Genomic DNA, 15,422 nt, shown 5'->3' on the forward strand with positions numbered 1-15,422 from the left:
TATTTCTTTGAGTTTAAGCCACATCTGGTCTACACTTATATTATTAATTTGGAATGAGTGGAGATTGTCTCTCAGGAAGGTGCCCAGTGAATTGTTATCTGCTTTTTTGAATAGGTTCCCCCCTCCCCCCCCCCCCCCCCCCTGCCCCCGAGGATTTGGGGATTACAGTATTCAATCTTGCTATGGAAACCCTGTGTTCACTAATCCCTGAATCGGTTTTGATGCTCGTTATTAACTCAGGATTATTTGTTGCTAAGAGGTCAAGTGTGTTTTCACAACCATTTACTATTCGCGTGGGCTCACAAACTAACTGCTCAAAATAATTTTCGGAGAATGCATGTAGCACAATTTCGGGTGATGTTTTATGCAAACCTCCGGAATTAAACATGTATTTTCGCCAACATATCGAGCGTAAATTACAGATACCACCAACTATTATCCTAAGAGTCGGGTACGTGTTTTAAATCAAACTCAAGTTCTTTGAACCTTACAGCAACTGTATCATCTGAATTGGGAGGTCAGTAAAAGGATCCAATTATTATTTTATTCCGGTTGCCAACAATGACCTCTGCCCATACTAACTCACAGGAATTATTTGCTTCAATTTTGTGACAGTTTAAACTACTTTTGACAGCAACAAACACGCCACCACCAACCATGTTTAGCCTATCCTTTTGGAACATTAGTAGGTTCTTCGCAAAAATTTCGGCTGAGCTTATATCGGCTTTAGCCAGCTTTCAGTGCCTATAACAATTTGAGCATCAGTGCTTTCTATTAGCTCTTGGTGCTCAGGTACTTTCCCAACACAGCTATGACAATTTTGAACTGTTATACCAATGGTTCCTGTATCTACGTTCTTCCTATGTTCAGTCTCCACCCTTTGTGACTGAAGCCCTTCTTGTGTTTTCCCGAGACCCTCTAACCTAAAAAACCACCCAGTCCATGCCACACAGCCCCTGCTACCCATGTAGCCGCCTCCTGCGTATAGTGGACACCTGACCTATTCAGTGGAACCTGAAACCCAACCACCCTATGGTGCAAGTTGAGGAATCTGCAGCCTACACAGTCGCAGAACCATCTGAGCCTCTGATTCAGACACTCCACTCAGCTCTGTACCAGAGGTCCACAATCAGTCCTGTTGACTATGCTTCAAATGGTCAGCTCTGCTTTCATCTTGCAAGCAAGACTGGCAGCCTTTACCACTTCTGTTAGCCACTTCAAACCAGAGAGAATCTCTTCTGATCTAAAGTGACACACATCATTGGTACTGACGTGAGCAACAACCTGCAGTTGGCTGCACCCTGTGCTCTTCATGGCATCCAGGAGGCCCCTTTCCACATTTGGAATGACTGCACTCGGTATGCACAGAGAGTGCACATTGGTTTTCTTACCCTTCTTGTCAGCCAAATCCCTAAGTGGCCCTGTTACATGCCTAACATTGGAACTCCCAATTTCCAATAATCCCACCTTCTGTGATTGCCTGGATCTGGCAGGCTTAGTGGTTTCCTCTGAAACAGGACAGCATCTGGCTCAGCGACAGTGTCAGCCACAGACAGCACCTGGAACTTATTTGCCAGACAAACCGGGGAGGCCTTACAAGTGGCTGCCGGGGAAGTCTTTCCCCATGTGCTTTGCCCTTGGTGACCTCCCACTCGACCACCGGTGAGGGGTCAGCCTCAGTGTGAGCAATAACTGGGCTGGCCATTGGTGAGGACTGATCAGAGGACTTGGACGTGCTGGACATCTGTTGGATCCCCACGGCTGGCCCACAACAGTGGTGCCCATCCACTGCAGCCTCAACCTGTGTAACCGAAGCCATCACAGCCTGAATCTGAGAGCATAGTGTCACCAACTCGGCTTGCATCCGCACACAATAATTGCAGTCCCTGTCCATACTAAAGACCTTGGAAAACTAAACTATACAGATACTCTCTACTGTAGACCCTGAGGAAAATGCATGAAATGTATCTAATAATATGCAGATACTCATAAACCTAACTACCGAAGCACTCAGGTGAAACTAATTAATTTTCCCCTGGATTAGTAACTTGTAATATGTCACAAAATCAGTTTACTTTCCACTGCAAACAAAAATGCGACAAATGTGGCTATTAGATATTAAATTTACTCACACAAACTCAAGAAACTGAACTATTAAAGCACACAGATGATATAATAAAGTTCGCTCCTGGTTACTTCCTCGTTGCTACTTCTGTCTCGGTCGGCTACTCTCTCCTACCTCCTCTGACTCTGTCGGACGGTCCATTTGGTGCAGACCCTGTTTGGACTTGATTCACAATTTTGGTATTTATTTCTAGTTTCACTCGCTGTGCTGTCTTCACCTTCCATTAACTATTATATGTTCCCCATTGTTGGGTCTGACCTGCCACATTTTCGAAATTTTACAGAAATGTGTGTCTGCAGGGAAGGTCATCCACTGAGGTGTATGCTCAGTCTCTGTGCCTTTCCAACCTGGCACCCTTTCTTCCTGTTGTAGTATGCCCAAAACCCAACATGGTAACCATCCTGTTACGGGGACGGGGTGGGAGTGGGGGGGGGGGGGGTGTCAAGTACCTGCACAATGGTAGTCTCATGACTATGCAGTGATCACACTGTTGGTGCCTGCACTGTACACCCATCATGTATTCCACGGATTATGTGCCCATCATAACCTGGGGCACAGGAATGCACTTTATCTGTCATGACCATAGAGGACGAAGGGAGAAGAGTTGCTATCGGGGCCTTCATCTTGGCTTTTGAGGGTGATACATTGCCTGAAAAGGTCAAGGTGGTTGTCTGTTGGTGTGAAGTGAAACCTTATGTTCCTCCTCTTATGAAATGCTTCAGTAGTAGGAAGCTACCCCTGTCTGCAGGGATTGTGAACATCTGCTGCAGGCAAACGTTCCTTGTGCCCTCCCTCATCTGTGTAAATTGTTGTGAGCTCCACTCCTCCTCCTCCTCCTCCTCCTCCTCCTCCTCCTCCTCCTCCTCCTCACCCTCACCAGATTGCACCATTTTTAAACATGAGAAGAAAATCCAGGAGAATAAGACTCCGGACAAACTCACATCAAGAGGCCTGAAAAAATTAGGAGCCTCTTAATCCAAGGCAAATGACACAATTTACTACATCTGCAATGTCATCATCTTCTCTGTCGATGGTGCCTTCCTCTGTTGCGACTCTTAGAGTGGGCCATCAGAGTTACCTGCTGATACCTGCCGCCAGGCAGTTGGGGCCCTTTCTGGTGCTTCCACCTCCCTCACTTCAGGAGTATTGGCTTCGCGCTTGCCGGAGACACCGATCCCCGTCCCCCTGCCTGAGGCACCTCATCCTCTTCTGGCTTCTCTACCTGGAAAGAAGCCCCTTGGGACTCTTCCTTCCATGGCTCCTTCTGGTCCATGACCAGATGTCCAGTGGCTGATGGAACCACAGGCTGCTGGCAGTCAGACTTATTGTTCTTCCTCTGTCCCTGAAAGAAATTAAGGGAAATCTTCTCAGTCCTCATCTTTAAAGTAGGACAGCAAAGATAAAAAGACGTCTTCTAACATAAAGGAAACTCTGGTGGCCCCCATGCCACTGGACTCTGCATGTGCTCCTTCTGTGCCGAAGGTGGAGATCCCAGTGGCCTCTGATGCATCATATCTCCCCAAGGTAATGTGCCACAGAACCTATGTCAGTGGATCCCTTGATGTCTCAACCGGTTGCAGCTCATGACCCTGGGTCACAACCTGCCCCACCCACCCTTTGGGTTGCTTCATGCCCTCACAGTATTCAGACTGTCTGATCCTCCAGTGAAATTATAACGGATTTTTCCACCACCTGGCTGAGCGTGAAATTCTAACAGATTTTTCCATCACCTGGCTGAGCTATGGCAGCTTTTAAGCATATACCTTGCATTTTGTATTGCCATCCAGGAAACGTGGTTTCCAACAACTCAGACTCCTGCCCTTCATGGCTACCAAGGTTATTTAAGAATCATACCGACTATGAGAGGGTATGGTGTGGCTTCTGTACATATGTGGCAGACTCTGTTAAAGTGACCTTGTGCCTCATGATGCATCACTGGAGGCTGTGGCTGTTCGGATATGGGTACATCATAATTTTACCATATGTTATGTTTATCTCCCTCCCGATGACGTCATGTCCCAGCATGTAGTGTCTACATTACTCCCTCAGCTCCTCTCCAACCTCTCCTAGTCTTGGCTGATTTCAATGCCCATAACCCTTTGTGGGGTGGAAAAATTATTACTGGCCATGGTAAAAACACCAAAATGTTACTAGCACAACTTGATCTTTGCCTCTTCAACTCTGGTGCCCCCACACACTTCATCATGGCACACAGATATTATTTAGCTATTGATCTCTTCTTTTGCAGTCCTGGTCTTCTACCATCTATCCACTGAAGGATCCACGATAACCTGTGAGACTGTGACCAAATTGTGATCTTGTATCTTCCGAGTGGGTTTGTAGATTACAATGGTAATCCAGTTTTTTGAGATGTTTCCTATGGAGCCACTAATGTCCGTAATTAAAGGCAGGAAAACTTTAGATGTAACCAGCACTTGAGCATCGCTATGATTTCTAAACGGTGGTCTTAAAGCTCTTTTTACCTCAGTGAACAAACAACCATTTTTGAGCAATGTGTTGGTGAAATGTTTGAATTCTGTGTCAAACAAATATGGTTCAGAGATGTTCCTTGGTCTATCTGCCAATGTTTTTATGATGCCTCACTTTTGGTGTGGGTGCTGGTTCAAATCCTAGTTTAGGTAACGGTCTGTGTGCGTAAGTTTTCAAGAAAGAAGATGGTTCACTGAAAACTCACGCTGGGGTTCGAACAGCATCAGTGGACGATAGCAGTCAACAATGGCTAGTTGTGCTTGGGTATTCAAAACGTGATGTCACGCCATGTGCTGAAGCATGCAAAAACGGAATTTTGCTGCAGTCAGTAGTGAGCTGGGGTATGAATCGGAGGACATACAATGAAGCTACAATCTCCCTTGAAAATGCCCTCCACAGAAGGGGACAAAATGTTGGGATTTACTGTGGAATCCGTTTGACCACCACATAATAGCCCAGAACATTTTACTGATTGTGTCAACTTCTTTCTCCATAAAACTGTGTATGGTTCATTGTTTTTCTTCTTGTGGTTGTTGTAATCTCAGTGCTAGATGTTCAAACTTGAAGAACTCGGAGGATTGTTTGGTTGTAGTACTGCACTGAGATTGGCCTGCTTGAGTTCAATAGGCAACATGTATCCACTCCCAAGAATCGGGCAAGAGTAAAACAGCCTTTTGTAAGTGGAGTACAAGCAATTCCTTAGATGTTGTGTCCAGTCACCAATATGTGTACTGGGTGCTTTACCTTATGAGGGCCAGACTTGCTCTTCTTGTGACTTGGTAGTTAGCCACATTATTTAAATAATAGGTGATCCTTGTGAATGTTGATATTATGCCATGGTCATGGCACCTCATCAAGAAGGTAAGAGAGGTGAGGTAACACTCTTTTCTGTCACAAAGCTTATACAGCTTCTCATATACCTCTCCATAGAGAAGACTGGGGAGGTGATTTTAGGTCATCCTAGTGCCCAGTGATTCAACTGTTTTTACTGCTCTCGTTAGTCCAGTTGGGAGTAGATCTTTGTGTAACGTGATATTTTGACAGTGTGCCTTACCAGCATCTCAAGGTGATATCTGCAGAGTAGTATCTTTGCTACATAGTGCCTCCTTTATACCTTATTGCTTCCATCCACTCCGCACCAACACACCCCTAGTCACATGTTATATGCCTTATTAGGTGGGGGGGGGGGGGGGGGCAGACAGGATTGCTGAACGCTGATCATGAAGTCTGGTCACTCAGAGTGCTTCTGTCGCCCCCCCATCAGGTTCAGAAGTTGCTCTCGGCCAACATTGTGACTTCAGTTGGCTGAGTGCTGGCCTCAAGCTTTACTGAGAGTGAAGTTACTGTCCCTGTTGGTAGGCAGTTCGCCACATGTATGTCTATAACCTCCTCTAAAACCCAGTCTCAAAACACTGAGGCATATCTTAGCACTTTTTTTGTTCTTATTTCATTGAATCCCCTGTAACCAAGCAATGTTCTGCAGCCACAGATTTTGTTATAAGTTACACCACCCGCACTGCTTTGCATCTCCATGCTTCCAACTGCCACCATCCTTCACAGCACAAGGGTGTGCTACATACACTGGTTCCACAGGGTCCATGCAGTATCAGATGAAGAAAACCAGCCATGTGAGCTTAGCCATCTTAGACATATTGAAAATGAATGGATATTTTGGAAAACAAATCTGATGTGCTTTTGAGCAAGAAGTACAGGTCCAGCAAATAGAACATGACAAGCAGTATAAAACAATGGCCTATCTGCCATAGCCGGCCGCGGTGGTGTCGCGGTTCTAGGCGCGCAGCCCGGAACCGTGCGACTGCTACGGTCGCAGGTTCGAATCCTGCCTCGGGCATGGATGTGTGTGATGTCCTTAGGTTAGTTAGGTTTAAGTAGTTCTAAGTTCTAGGGGACTAATGACCACAGCAGTTGAGTCCCATAGTGCTCAGAGCCATTTTTTGTATCTGCCATATGCCAGCAAAACATCAAACAAAACTGGCAGAATCTTGACTCATTATAGCACACTTTGTTTTCTGTCCACATTCAAAAACAAATGCGCTGTTAGGTACAGTGAAAGATGACTTGGTGTCTGTAAACTTGGTGTCTACCGTATTCTGTACAAAAGTAGTAAGGCTTATTTTGGCTGGACTGTGCAGACAGTCGAAGAAAGATCCAAGGAGCAAAGAAGACACACCAAACTTAAAAAACCATCAGAATCTCAGGTACAGAATATTGCATGGTTAGAGAAAACTCAGTGAGTTACGAACAAAGGGGTGTGCTAAGACAGACCTCATCATTTTGGGGTTGTGTCCTAAATGATTCTATTGAAATATGAGTGGAAGATGGTCTGACAGACAGAGACAGTGGCTTCACCCTCAATAAATAATTTTTCACATTTATGCCAGCCAGGAGAATCCTCATAAGCTATTTCTCTGATTTGCTTGTAGTTCTGGTCTTCAAATGTGGAGTAGTTATGGTAAGGATAAGGTTGTTTAGAGTAATATTGAAAGAACTTTTTGGGTCATTTTCAAGTGGACATTGGGGGAGAGATTGTATGCTAAAGCCGAGTGGCCATTTGTATGTGGAAAATTTGTGCATAATGAAATAACATTAATGATGACAAGCAAGGTCCCATATAGGATGAAGGAAATGGTTCAAATCTTTAATGTAGAGTGGGAGGGAGGCTCCATGTAGTGGGTTGGAGGTGCTGGTCTACCAGAATTGAGATGTGTTTGGTTGGTTCATTGGAACCATCACCTTCCTAACCTTTGTAATGTCATTGCCAGGCATTATGACCATCCCTACACCCGTACAATCATTACTGCTGAAAAAACTGTTCCATGCAACCACCCATTGCTATTTACTCCAGTTAATCCAACAACATCAAAAGCACAGCAACATGTGAAACCATGCATTTTGTTTACAAATTAAAGGTGGTCACTTCACAGATAGTTCAAAACAAAGATTCCAAGACTTACCAAGCGGGAAAGCGCCGGTAGACAGGCACAATAAAATAACACACAAACACACACACAAAATTTCTAGCTTTCGCAACCAACAGTTGCTTCTTCAGGAAAGAGGGAAGAAGCAACCGTTGGTTGCGAAAGCTAGAAATTTTGTGTGTGTGTTTGTGTGTTATTTTATTGTGCCTGTCTACCGGCGCTTTCCCGCTTGGTAAGTCTTGGAATCTTTGTTTTTAATATATTTTTCCCATGTGGAAGTTTCTTTCTATTTTATTCACAGATAGTTCATATAGAATGACCAATATTAAACAAACCGAGCACAGAAATGGATCTAGAAGAAATGTCCTTTCATGAAGATCCAAATACCCAGTTACTGAGCATGCTCTGCAGAACACCCAAAGAGGCATGAAGCCTGGTACATCACATAGGCCGCACCACCTCTCTTTGACATCTTTCTCTTCATCCTTGTTTTAGGAGGGAACATAAAAAGTCTAAGCTAGAAATAACTTTTTTTCTATTTTTGAATGTTCCTGTTTGCAGTACTTGGAATTTCAACTCCTAAAAGTAAGCACTGGCAAAAAAATATGCCCCTTGGTAATTTAGCCGTTGTTAAATTTATGTAGTGTTTGTCCTTAGCCCTACTTTTTTTTGACCGGTAAGTAGACAGCTCCCCTCTGTGCCTAAAATAAGTGCCTGGAAATTGGAAATTTTTTCAAAGGATAACTTTTTTAGGTTCATCAGTGATTTAAGTTATTTGAACATTATTCCATATATTTACTTGATTAGAAATGAATTATGTGGTTTATGAATGAATGTGAGAAACTTGAACTCCGTAATCTTTCATGAGTAATAGGAGAAATGGTAATCTTTCCATTTTGTATGCTATATAATTCTTTCACTATTCACCACAGTGTACACACAGTACAATGGACTACATGTGCTACATAATAGGATAGTAATAACAAATGTAGTTTTATAACTGTGGATTGAATACGAATTCTTGCATTTTGTACTGTGTGCATTAAATAGAAATTGTGTTAATATTTTTTTGTGTCCCAATATTTTCTGTTTTTGCTTTCTGTAGCATAATATTAGCCTTATTATTTGTTCTTGTTTTTAGGACAAATACCACTGGCAGTGACTGTGGAATTGAAAGAAAATTTGGATCTATTAACTACAGAAGGCGACTTGTCCATCAAACTTCACTCGGTGATGAAAGATATCGACATAATTTCAGTAGCAGTGAGAGCCTTGGTTCCAATTTAGGTGTGACTCTTATCTGTCTATCTGCTTCTAGTAGTCTCTGCAGTGTACTAAAACAGTTGGGGTGCTAAACTAAAACTCATTTTGAATATAAAATCACAAACACTGAATAGATATGAAGGACAGGCCAGTTTCCTACTATATCTCTTACTTTATAAAGGCTGAGTATGATTCAACTATAGGACAGTTGTTAAGTATCCTGAAATTGCTGTATGAATTTGGTTTGTTTTAAAACCCTTCAGTTATGTTCTTTGTGATTTTTTTTTCATAAGTTCTGCTCTACCCTTAAAAAGTAAGTATATTTAGATAGTAAAGTTCATAATGTATAAGCACACATTGTTCAGTGGAAAAAGTTTCTTAAACTCTCTCTCGCCCCACTCCATCACCATTCCTTCCCTCCTTCCTTACACCCTTCTTTATATTAACACATATTGAATAATTTAAATAAGTTTTCCAAAAATGAAAGCAAATTGCAAGACTGACTGTCTAATAAAAGGTCATTAATCGCCAAACATGTCTTGAGTAACAGACAGCTATGTAGAAAAGTTTGAGCATGCTCCACAGTCAAGTTGGGGCTAGCAATTATCTGATGATTGTGGTTATGTGAAAAGGGTGTGGAGAGGGGAAAGAGAAGATCAACAATAGAGATGGTTAATAAGACTGATTGTGTGGAGCATGTGGCTCCCTCCACTGCAGGTGGAAGGTGAAGGATTTTGAGTGAAAAGAAGAGATCAGAGGAAGAAAAGGGTGGCAATATTGAAATGATACTGGAAAGTCTTGGCTGGAATAAAATAATGTAATGAGTAAAAGTAACCACTCACCATGTAGTTTAGGCACAGCACAGGTGACTAGCATGCAGAGAAGCCTGGTAACCATGAAGTTATGAGACCACACCTGTAATTAGTTCTTCTACTCGCATGATATTTTAGCTGCACAACATCTAGCAACTTTCTGTGTGAGGCCTAGTAATAACGGTATAGGATTCCTGTTTGCCTTATAGACCCTTGGATCACACCAACTCACATTTAGTCACAGTATCAGCTGAAGAAAAGCTGTTCGGGTGGCAAAGACATGTCTTGGCTGAGTATCCCTCACTATGAGCATTGTTAGTTATAAACTATGATCATAAACTTTGGGCCATAGTAACAACGACAAACTGTTGTCTACAAGAGTTAATCAACATAAACAGTAGATTCCACACAGCATCCAAACTGAAAACGTTATTGTGATTGTCTTTCATCAGGTAAATTCCCATAGCATTCTTGATGATTGAATCCAAGAAGAATGATGTAGATACCAGAATTTGTATGTTGTCATAGTTCATAGGGTGAACAGTCTCAGTCCAGTTACAGGGTACCCTGCCAGTCATAGTTCTTGTATTGTTTAAATAATTTTCTGGTGTATGCAAGCTGTACAACGTGGGACCTTACACGCATTGTGGCAGGACAGGTTGGTCCCTCGCTATTCATTAAACAATCAATCTGCCTACCTGGATGGGATTCAGGTTGTCTGATCCTTCACTCTGTGATGTTAGATACTGGTTTACCCGACAAAAACACCATTGACGAAACAAAGTCCACATAACTGCAGTCCATGGGCAATAGCTGAAAGTTAGTTAAACTATCAAGCATTCGGGATTTTTGCACTACTGATTAGAAACAAATGCCTGAAATTCCCATTAAGTTGCTTTATTGTCTTTAAAAGATGGAAAATGGCTATCAGGTCTGTATTTAATATCCCAGCATCAATTATACAATGTTTCTGACTGTGTTAAAAGTTCACCTGTGTTAAAAGTTCGACCTATATTGTGAACATTCTGAATGATCATTGACCCATAATTATTTGCAAGTTAAACATTCAGACATTAAGTTGGCTTCTTGTAAAGAAGTTCTCACCATAAAACCTTGTAATCTGCATGAAACACGCCTCGCGGAGTTAATATACGACATGAAAGGTTCACACACGAATGTCTCCTGAAATGCGCCAGTAACCAAGCTCAAACTTTCACACAATACTCAATATTGTTGTCGCTTTCCATCAACGTCACAATAACTGGTAAAACACTTTAATTACTTCATTTTAATTCAAATTTGATTAGTGTGATTTAACATAGATGTGTACCAGAAGGTGGCTCCCAAGCAACTGTATCGACTTGTAGATCTGAGGCACAAAGACCTACTTAGACATGCAGGAAATGCTGAATTCCTAAGGCTAGCTTGTTAAGCAGCCAATCAGATCATCTTGAGCACTTCTGTACTCGTGGCGTTTCTGATGTCAGCCAATCAGATTACAGAAAGAAATGTAGACCAGAAATTTCATAATTCCAAAACTAAATAAAATTTAAGGAAAAGAAAGTTAGATATATTTTCACGAAAATAAATGTAATGCTCAACACCCCTTCTGGTTGCCTTTAACAGAATCAAGCTCACTTGGACATACGTCACAAATTCCTGTATTGCACAATAATTTTATCATGCATATATTTTCATAGTTTTAATAAAATATCACATTCTCCCTTTATGTATGCCCTCCATTCAATCTCTCTCTCCAAGACACTGACACGACCAAAACACAATGAAACAATAATTTGCCAAATTACTTTTAATTGTTCCAGAAATCTGTAGTAATGAAACTAAAGACAATTCCAGAAAAAATCGATTATATGGACCTGTTGTCGTGGTTATAGTTTTAATTGATGCTATAGATGAATACATTACAGTCCTTAACGGAGTTTCACAATGCAAGCACAGTTATTATGTGTTTTAGGTAAAAATTATATTTCTGAAAGTGTTGAGGTTGTTGATTTGAAATTCTAACATTATGATTGTGTTATCCATGGAATTTGTATATTAAATATGAAAAATATCGATTAATATTTGATAGTTCTTCAGATTCATGGGGAGTATGTGTAAAATACCACACGCAGCATTAGTCAAGTACACGGCACACCCGGCCCGTAGTCAGTGTCAGCTGTGCCAGCATGAGAATCCAAATCTGCTCTCTTTCCGGCTCCACAGTAGGCTGTTTCCAATGCAGGATGACAGCTCGTAGTAATTTGCTACACTGCAGCATCTGCTTTATGAAGCATCAAATCATCCTTCATAAAACTGAATAGAGGAGCTGTGTGTGTGTTTGTGGCAGGCAAAACAGCACTTTCCTTTATCCCCCCCCCCCCCCCTTATCATCCAACCATAATGGAGAAACATCCTTAATTGAAACCTTTGTTCAGCCTCTTGAACTAGGATTTTCACCTTTGATTTGTATTTCAGCAGTTTACAAACAAATGTAATGTGCTAGATGGTCAAACATTCTCTTCAGATGGTCCTTACAAACAAAATGGGTGACACATGTGCAGTTGTCTTCGAGGGCACCGTCTGTCTGTGAAGTTCGATAACTGCCCACTTACAGGTACAAATACATGTGTGCACCCTAGTGGTAAACAGCATGTCCCAGGAAGCTGACAACTTTATCTGTAAAGTAACTGTTGGAATACCATGAAAAATATATTTTGTGTGAGACGGCGGCAAAGTGCATCATGTGAAATATAATAGACCTCTCTGGTGCTGTTGTACACTCTAAGTTTTATGTGTGTAATATAATGTTCCTTGGTTGTTGTGTTCGATGTATTTTACCTGTACGTGGAAATATAATTAATGGCACTAAATGTCTTTTTCCTCACTGTTACTTATTCAACTGTGTTGATCCTAATAAGTTTTAGGTGAAGCAATGCATTTGGAATAAGTATATCCATAATATAGTAGTGAGAAAGTATGGAAAAAGTTCCAAGTAGTGCACTTGTGTGAAGTAAGAGTTATCCTTACAAAACGAATGCAACTATTTTCTATTATTCTTCGGTATTATTCTTTACGTTAAGAAAGATCAAAGTTACCGTTAAAATTAGCATGGCACAAATTCTGCAGATTGAAAGACTTAAAAGTTGCAAAAACTAGGCAATGTGGAAACTTGCAGTAGAAGTGTATTTACGTTTGGAGATACATGGGATGTGGTGGATGGGAAAATGAAATCCACAGATCAGAATTATTCAAGTAAGAATAGGAAAGCAAAATCAAAATTGATATTACTGGTTGACTCAGTGAATTATGTTCATGTTGAAAAAGCAATAAAGTCTGGCACAAATTACAGAGTGCATTTGAGGATGGAGGTCTTACAAGGAAAGTAAGATTATCGCATGAGTTAATTTCCACTCAGCTGGACAAATGCAAGAGTGTAGACGAATAAGTCAACAAAAATAATAGCCACATCAAACTGAATGTGAAGCATTGGGTTTGCTATCAAATGGATAGGGACACCACTGTTGGCAGGGCTGAGCGAAAGGTATATGCCTATGATCATGGAGCTGGAAACCTCAGTTATAACGATTACGGGCGACACTCTTAGTGAAAATTCTACAGGTTGTAAAGAGTACTCCAAGCTGTCATGTACTGGAGAATGAAACTGCATCTGCTCTTTATTCCGAAAACAAAAGGAAGAAATCAGTGGGGTGCTACAGATGTCAGAAGAAGAGGCATATTGCATCACAGTGCAGAGAAAAAGTAAACCCAAGGTCAGACATGCAGCAAAAGAGGTATATTGCGGATAGCCCGGAGAGAGGGACCAATAGGCACACTCATGTTTTTATTCTTTTGAAGATGTGGGTAATTGTTAACTGGAATGGATTTTAGACTCTGTTGCATCTGTGCATATTGTTAAAGACTAATCTCTTCTTTATGATGATAAAAGACAAGACTTGCATGGGAATTTCTACTGCTGATGGCAGCAATCTCCAGTGTCATTTGGCTGGGAAACTAGACCTACATGTAAGTGTAAATGGTGAACCCGAAATGGTTACAGCACATGATGTTCATTATGTAAAAACAGTTGCGACTAACCTACTGTCGGTAGGGGAAATTGTCAAGAAGGGATATACAGTCCCTTTTGACATGCACGGAGCAAGAGTAATCAACAAAAATGGTGAAGTTATAGTAACTACAGCAAGTAACGAAAGGGGTATTTTTAAGTCGGATACCATTGACAATAAACATAGAAATATTAGCAATTCAGTATAGTCAGCGCAAGGTTTTTTTATGGCACTGCAAACTTGGACACCTAAATAGACAGTGTGTGTCGTTAATAAGGGATATGGTAAAGGGAATACAAAATAGTGGTGTATCCGAGGACCCTTGTGAGATATACATAAAAGGAAAACAAGCGGGGCTACCTTTTAAGACTAGTAAAAGTAAATGTGCAGAGGTCTTACGGTTAATCCATGCAGCTGTAAACTATGTGATCAAAAGTATCCAGACACCTGCCTGAAAATGCCTTACAAGTTCGTGGTGCCCTCTATTGGTGAAGCTGAAAAAAATATGGTGTTGGCCCACCCTTAGCCTCAGTGTCAGCTTCCACTCTTGCAGGCATGCGTTCAGTCAGGTGCTTGGACATTACTTGGGGAATGGTAGCCTGTTATTCACAGAGTGCTGCACTGAGGAGAGATGTTGATGTCAGTCAGTGAGACCTGACATGAAGTCAGCGTTCCAAAAGATCCCAAAGGTGTTCTGTAGGATTCAGGTCAGAGCTCTGTGCAGGCCAGTCCATTACAGGGATGTTACTGTTGTGCAACCACTCCACCACAGGCCGTGCATTATGAACAGGCTATCAATCATGTTGAAAGATGCAATCACCATCCCCAAATTTCTCTTCAACAGTGGGAAGCAAGAAACATATTGTTCACACAATTCCAACACCTCCCTCTTTGAACATATATTTCGTGGTTTGGCTTCACAAGATAAACCGAACAGCCCCACAGTCTTTTCAAACTTCCCTTTGTCCAAGCATTTATTCAGATCAGCCAATATGTCTTGTGTGTGCAGGTAGTCCACGGTCATGTTCTGTCACTCTGTGGTCCCAAATAAAATGGTGCCTTATATCAATATGTTTTGTCTTAGCATTGGTGACATCAATTTTGGCTAGGTTAATGAATCCTTTATTGTCACAGATCATTATAGGTTCCGCAATTAAATTGGGCTCTGCTTCACATATTAATGTTCTTAGCCACAATACTTCTTGTCTGGTGTTAGATGCAACAGTTTTTTGCTTTTGACAGCACCATGAAATGAGGTCCTCCATTAATTTAAAGCAGCAACCAGTAGTGGAATGCCTATCTCCCTATTGATTCCCCCGGTCCAAATCACTGTAGTCTTCTAGTTTTGCATTACCTTCTCTATGGTATTTTAATTTGTGATTTGAAGTTACTCTTAGATATCGGGATAAACTTTTCACAGCTTTCCATTGATTTTCCATTGGGTCTCTGCAATATCTGCTCACTGTGTTGGTGACAAAAGCAATGTCAGGTCATGACATTTGAAGCAAATATAACAGACTCCCTACTGCTTCTAAATACGGAACATACTTATCACATTCAATATCTGTCTCATTTATATTTAACTTCACTCTTACTTTCATTGGAGTAGTTATGGGTTTACAATCACTCGTGCCAAATTTCTTAACGATAGTTTTGGATATGATGATTGATTTTATGCTCAAGTCTTGTCTCTCTTCATCCTTAGTGATCTGCACACCTAAAAAAA

The 15,422-nt window shown here is 41.4% G+C and overlaps 1 protein-coding gene across 2 annotated transcripts in view; it reads left to right on the plus strand.

Moving 5' to 3' along the window:
• LOC126272073 (CDK5 and ABL1 enzyme substrate 2) overlaps positions 1-15,422 on the plus strand; it is a 152,337-nt gene that overhangs the window by 22,433 nt on the left and 114,482 nt on the right. For both annotated transcript variants that reach the window (XM_049974619.1, XM_049974620.1), the window contains exon 2: positions 8,696-8,841. In XM_049974619.1, coding sequence (XP_049830576.1) covers positions 8,696-8,841 — 146 coding nt within the window. The remainder of the gene's footprint in view (positions 1-8,695; positions 8,842-15,422) is intronic.

Source organism: Schistocerca gregaria, chromosome 5, assembly GCF_023897955.1.
Source record: "Schistocerca gregaria isolate iqSchGreg1 chromosome 5, iqSchGreg1.2, whole genome shotgun sequence".
NCBI classification, from domain to species: Eukaryota; Metazoa; Arthropoda; class Insecta; order Orthoptera; family Acrididae; genus Schistocerca; species Schistocerca gregaria.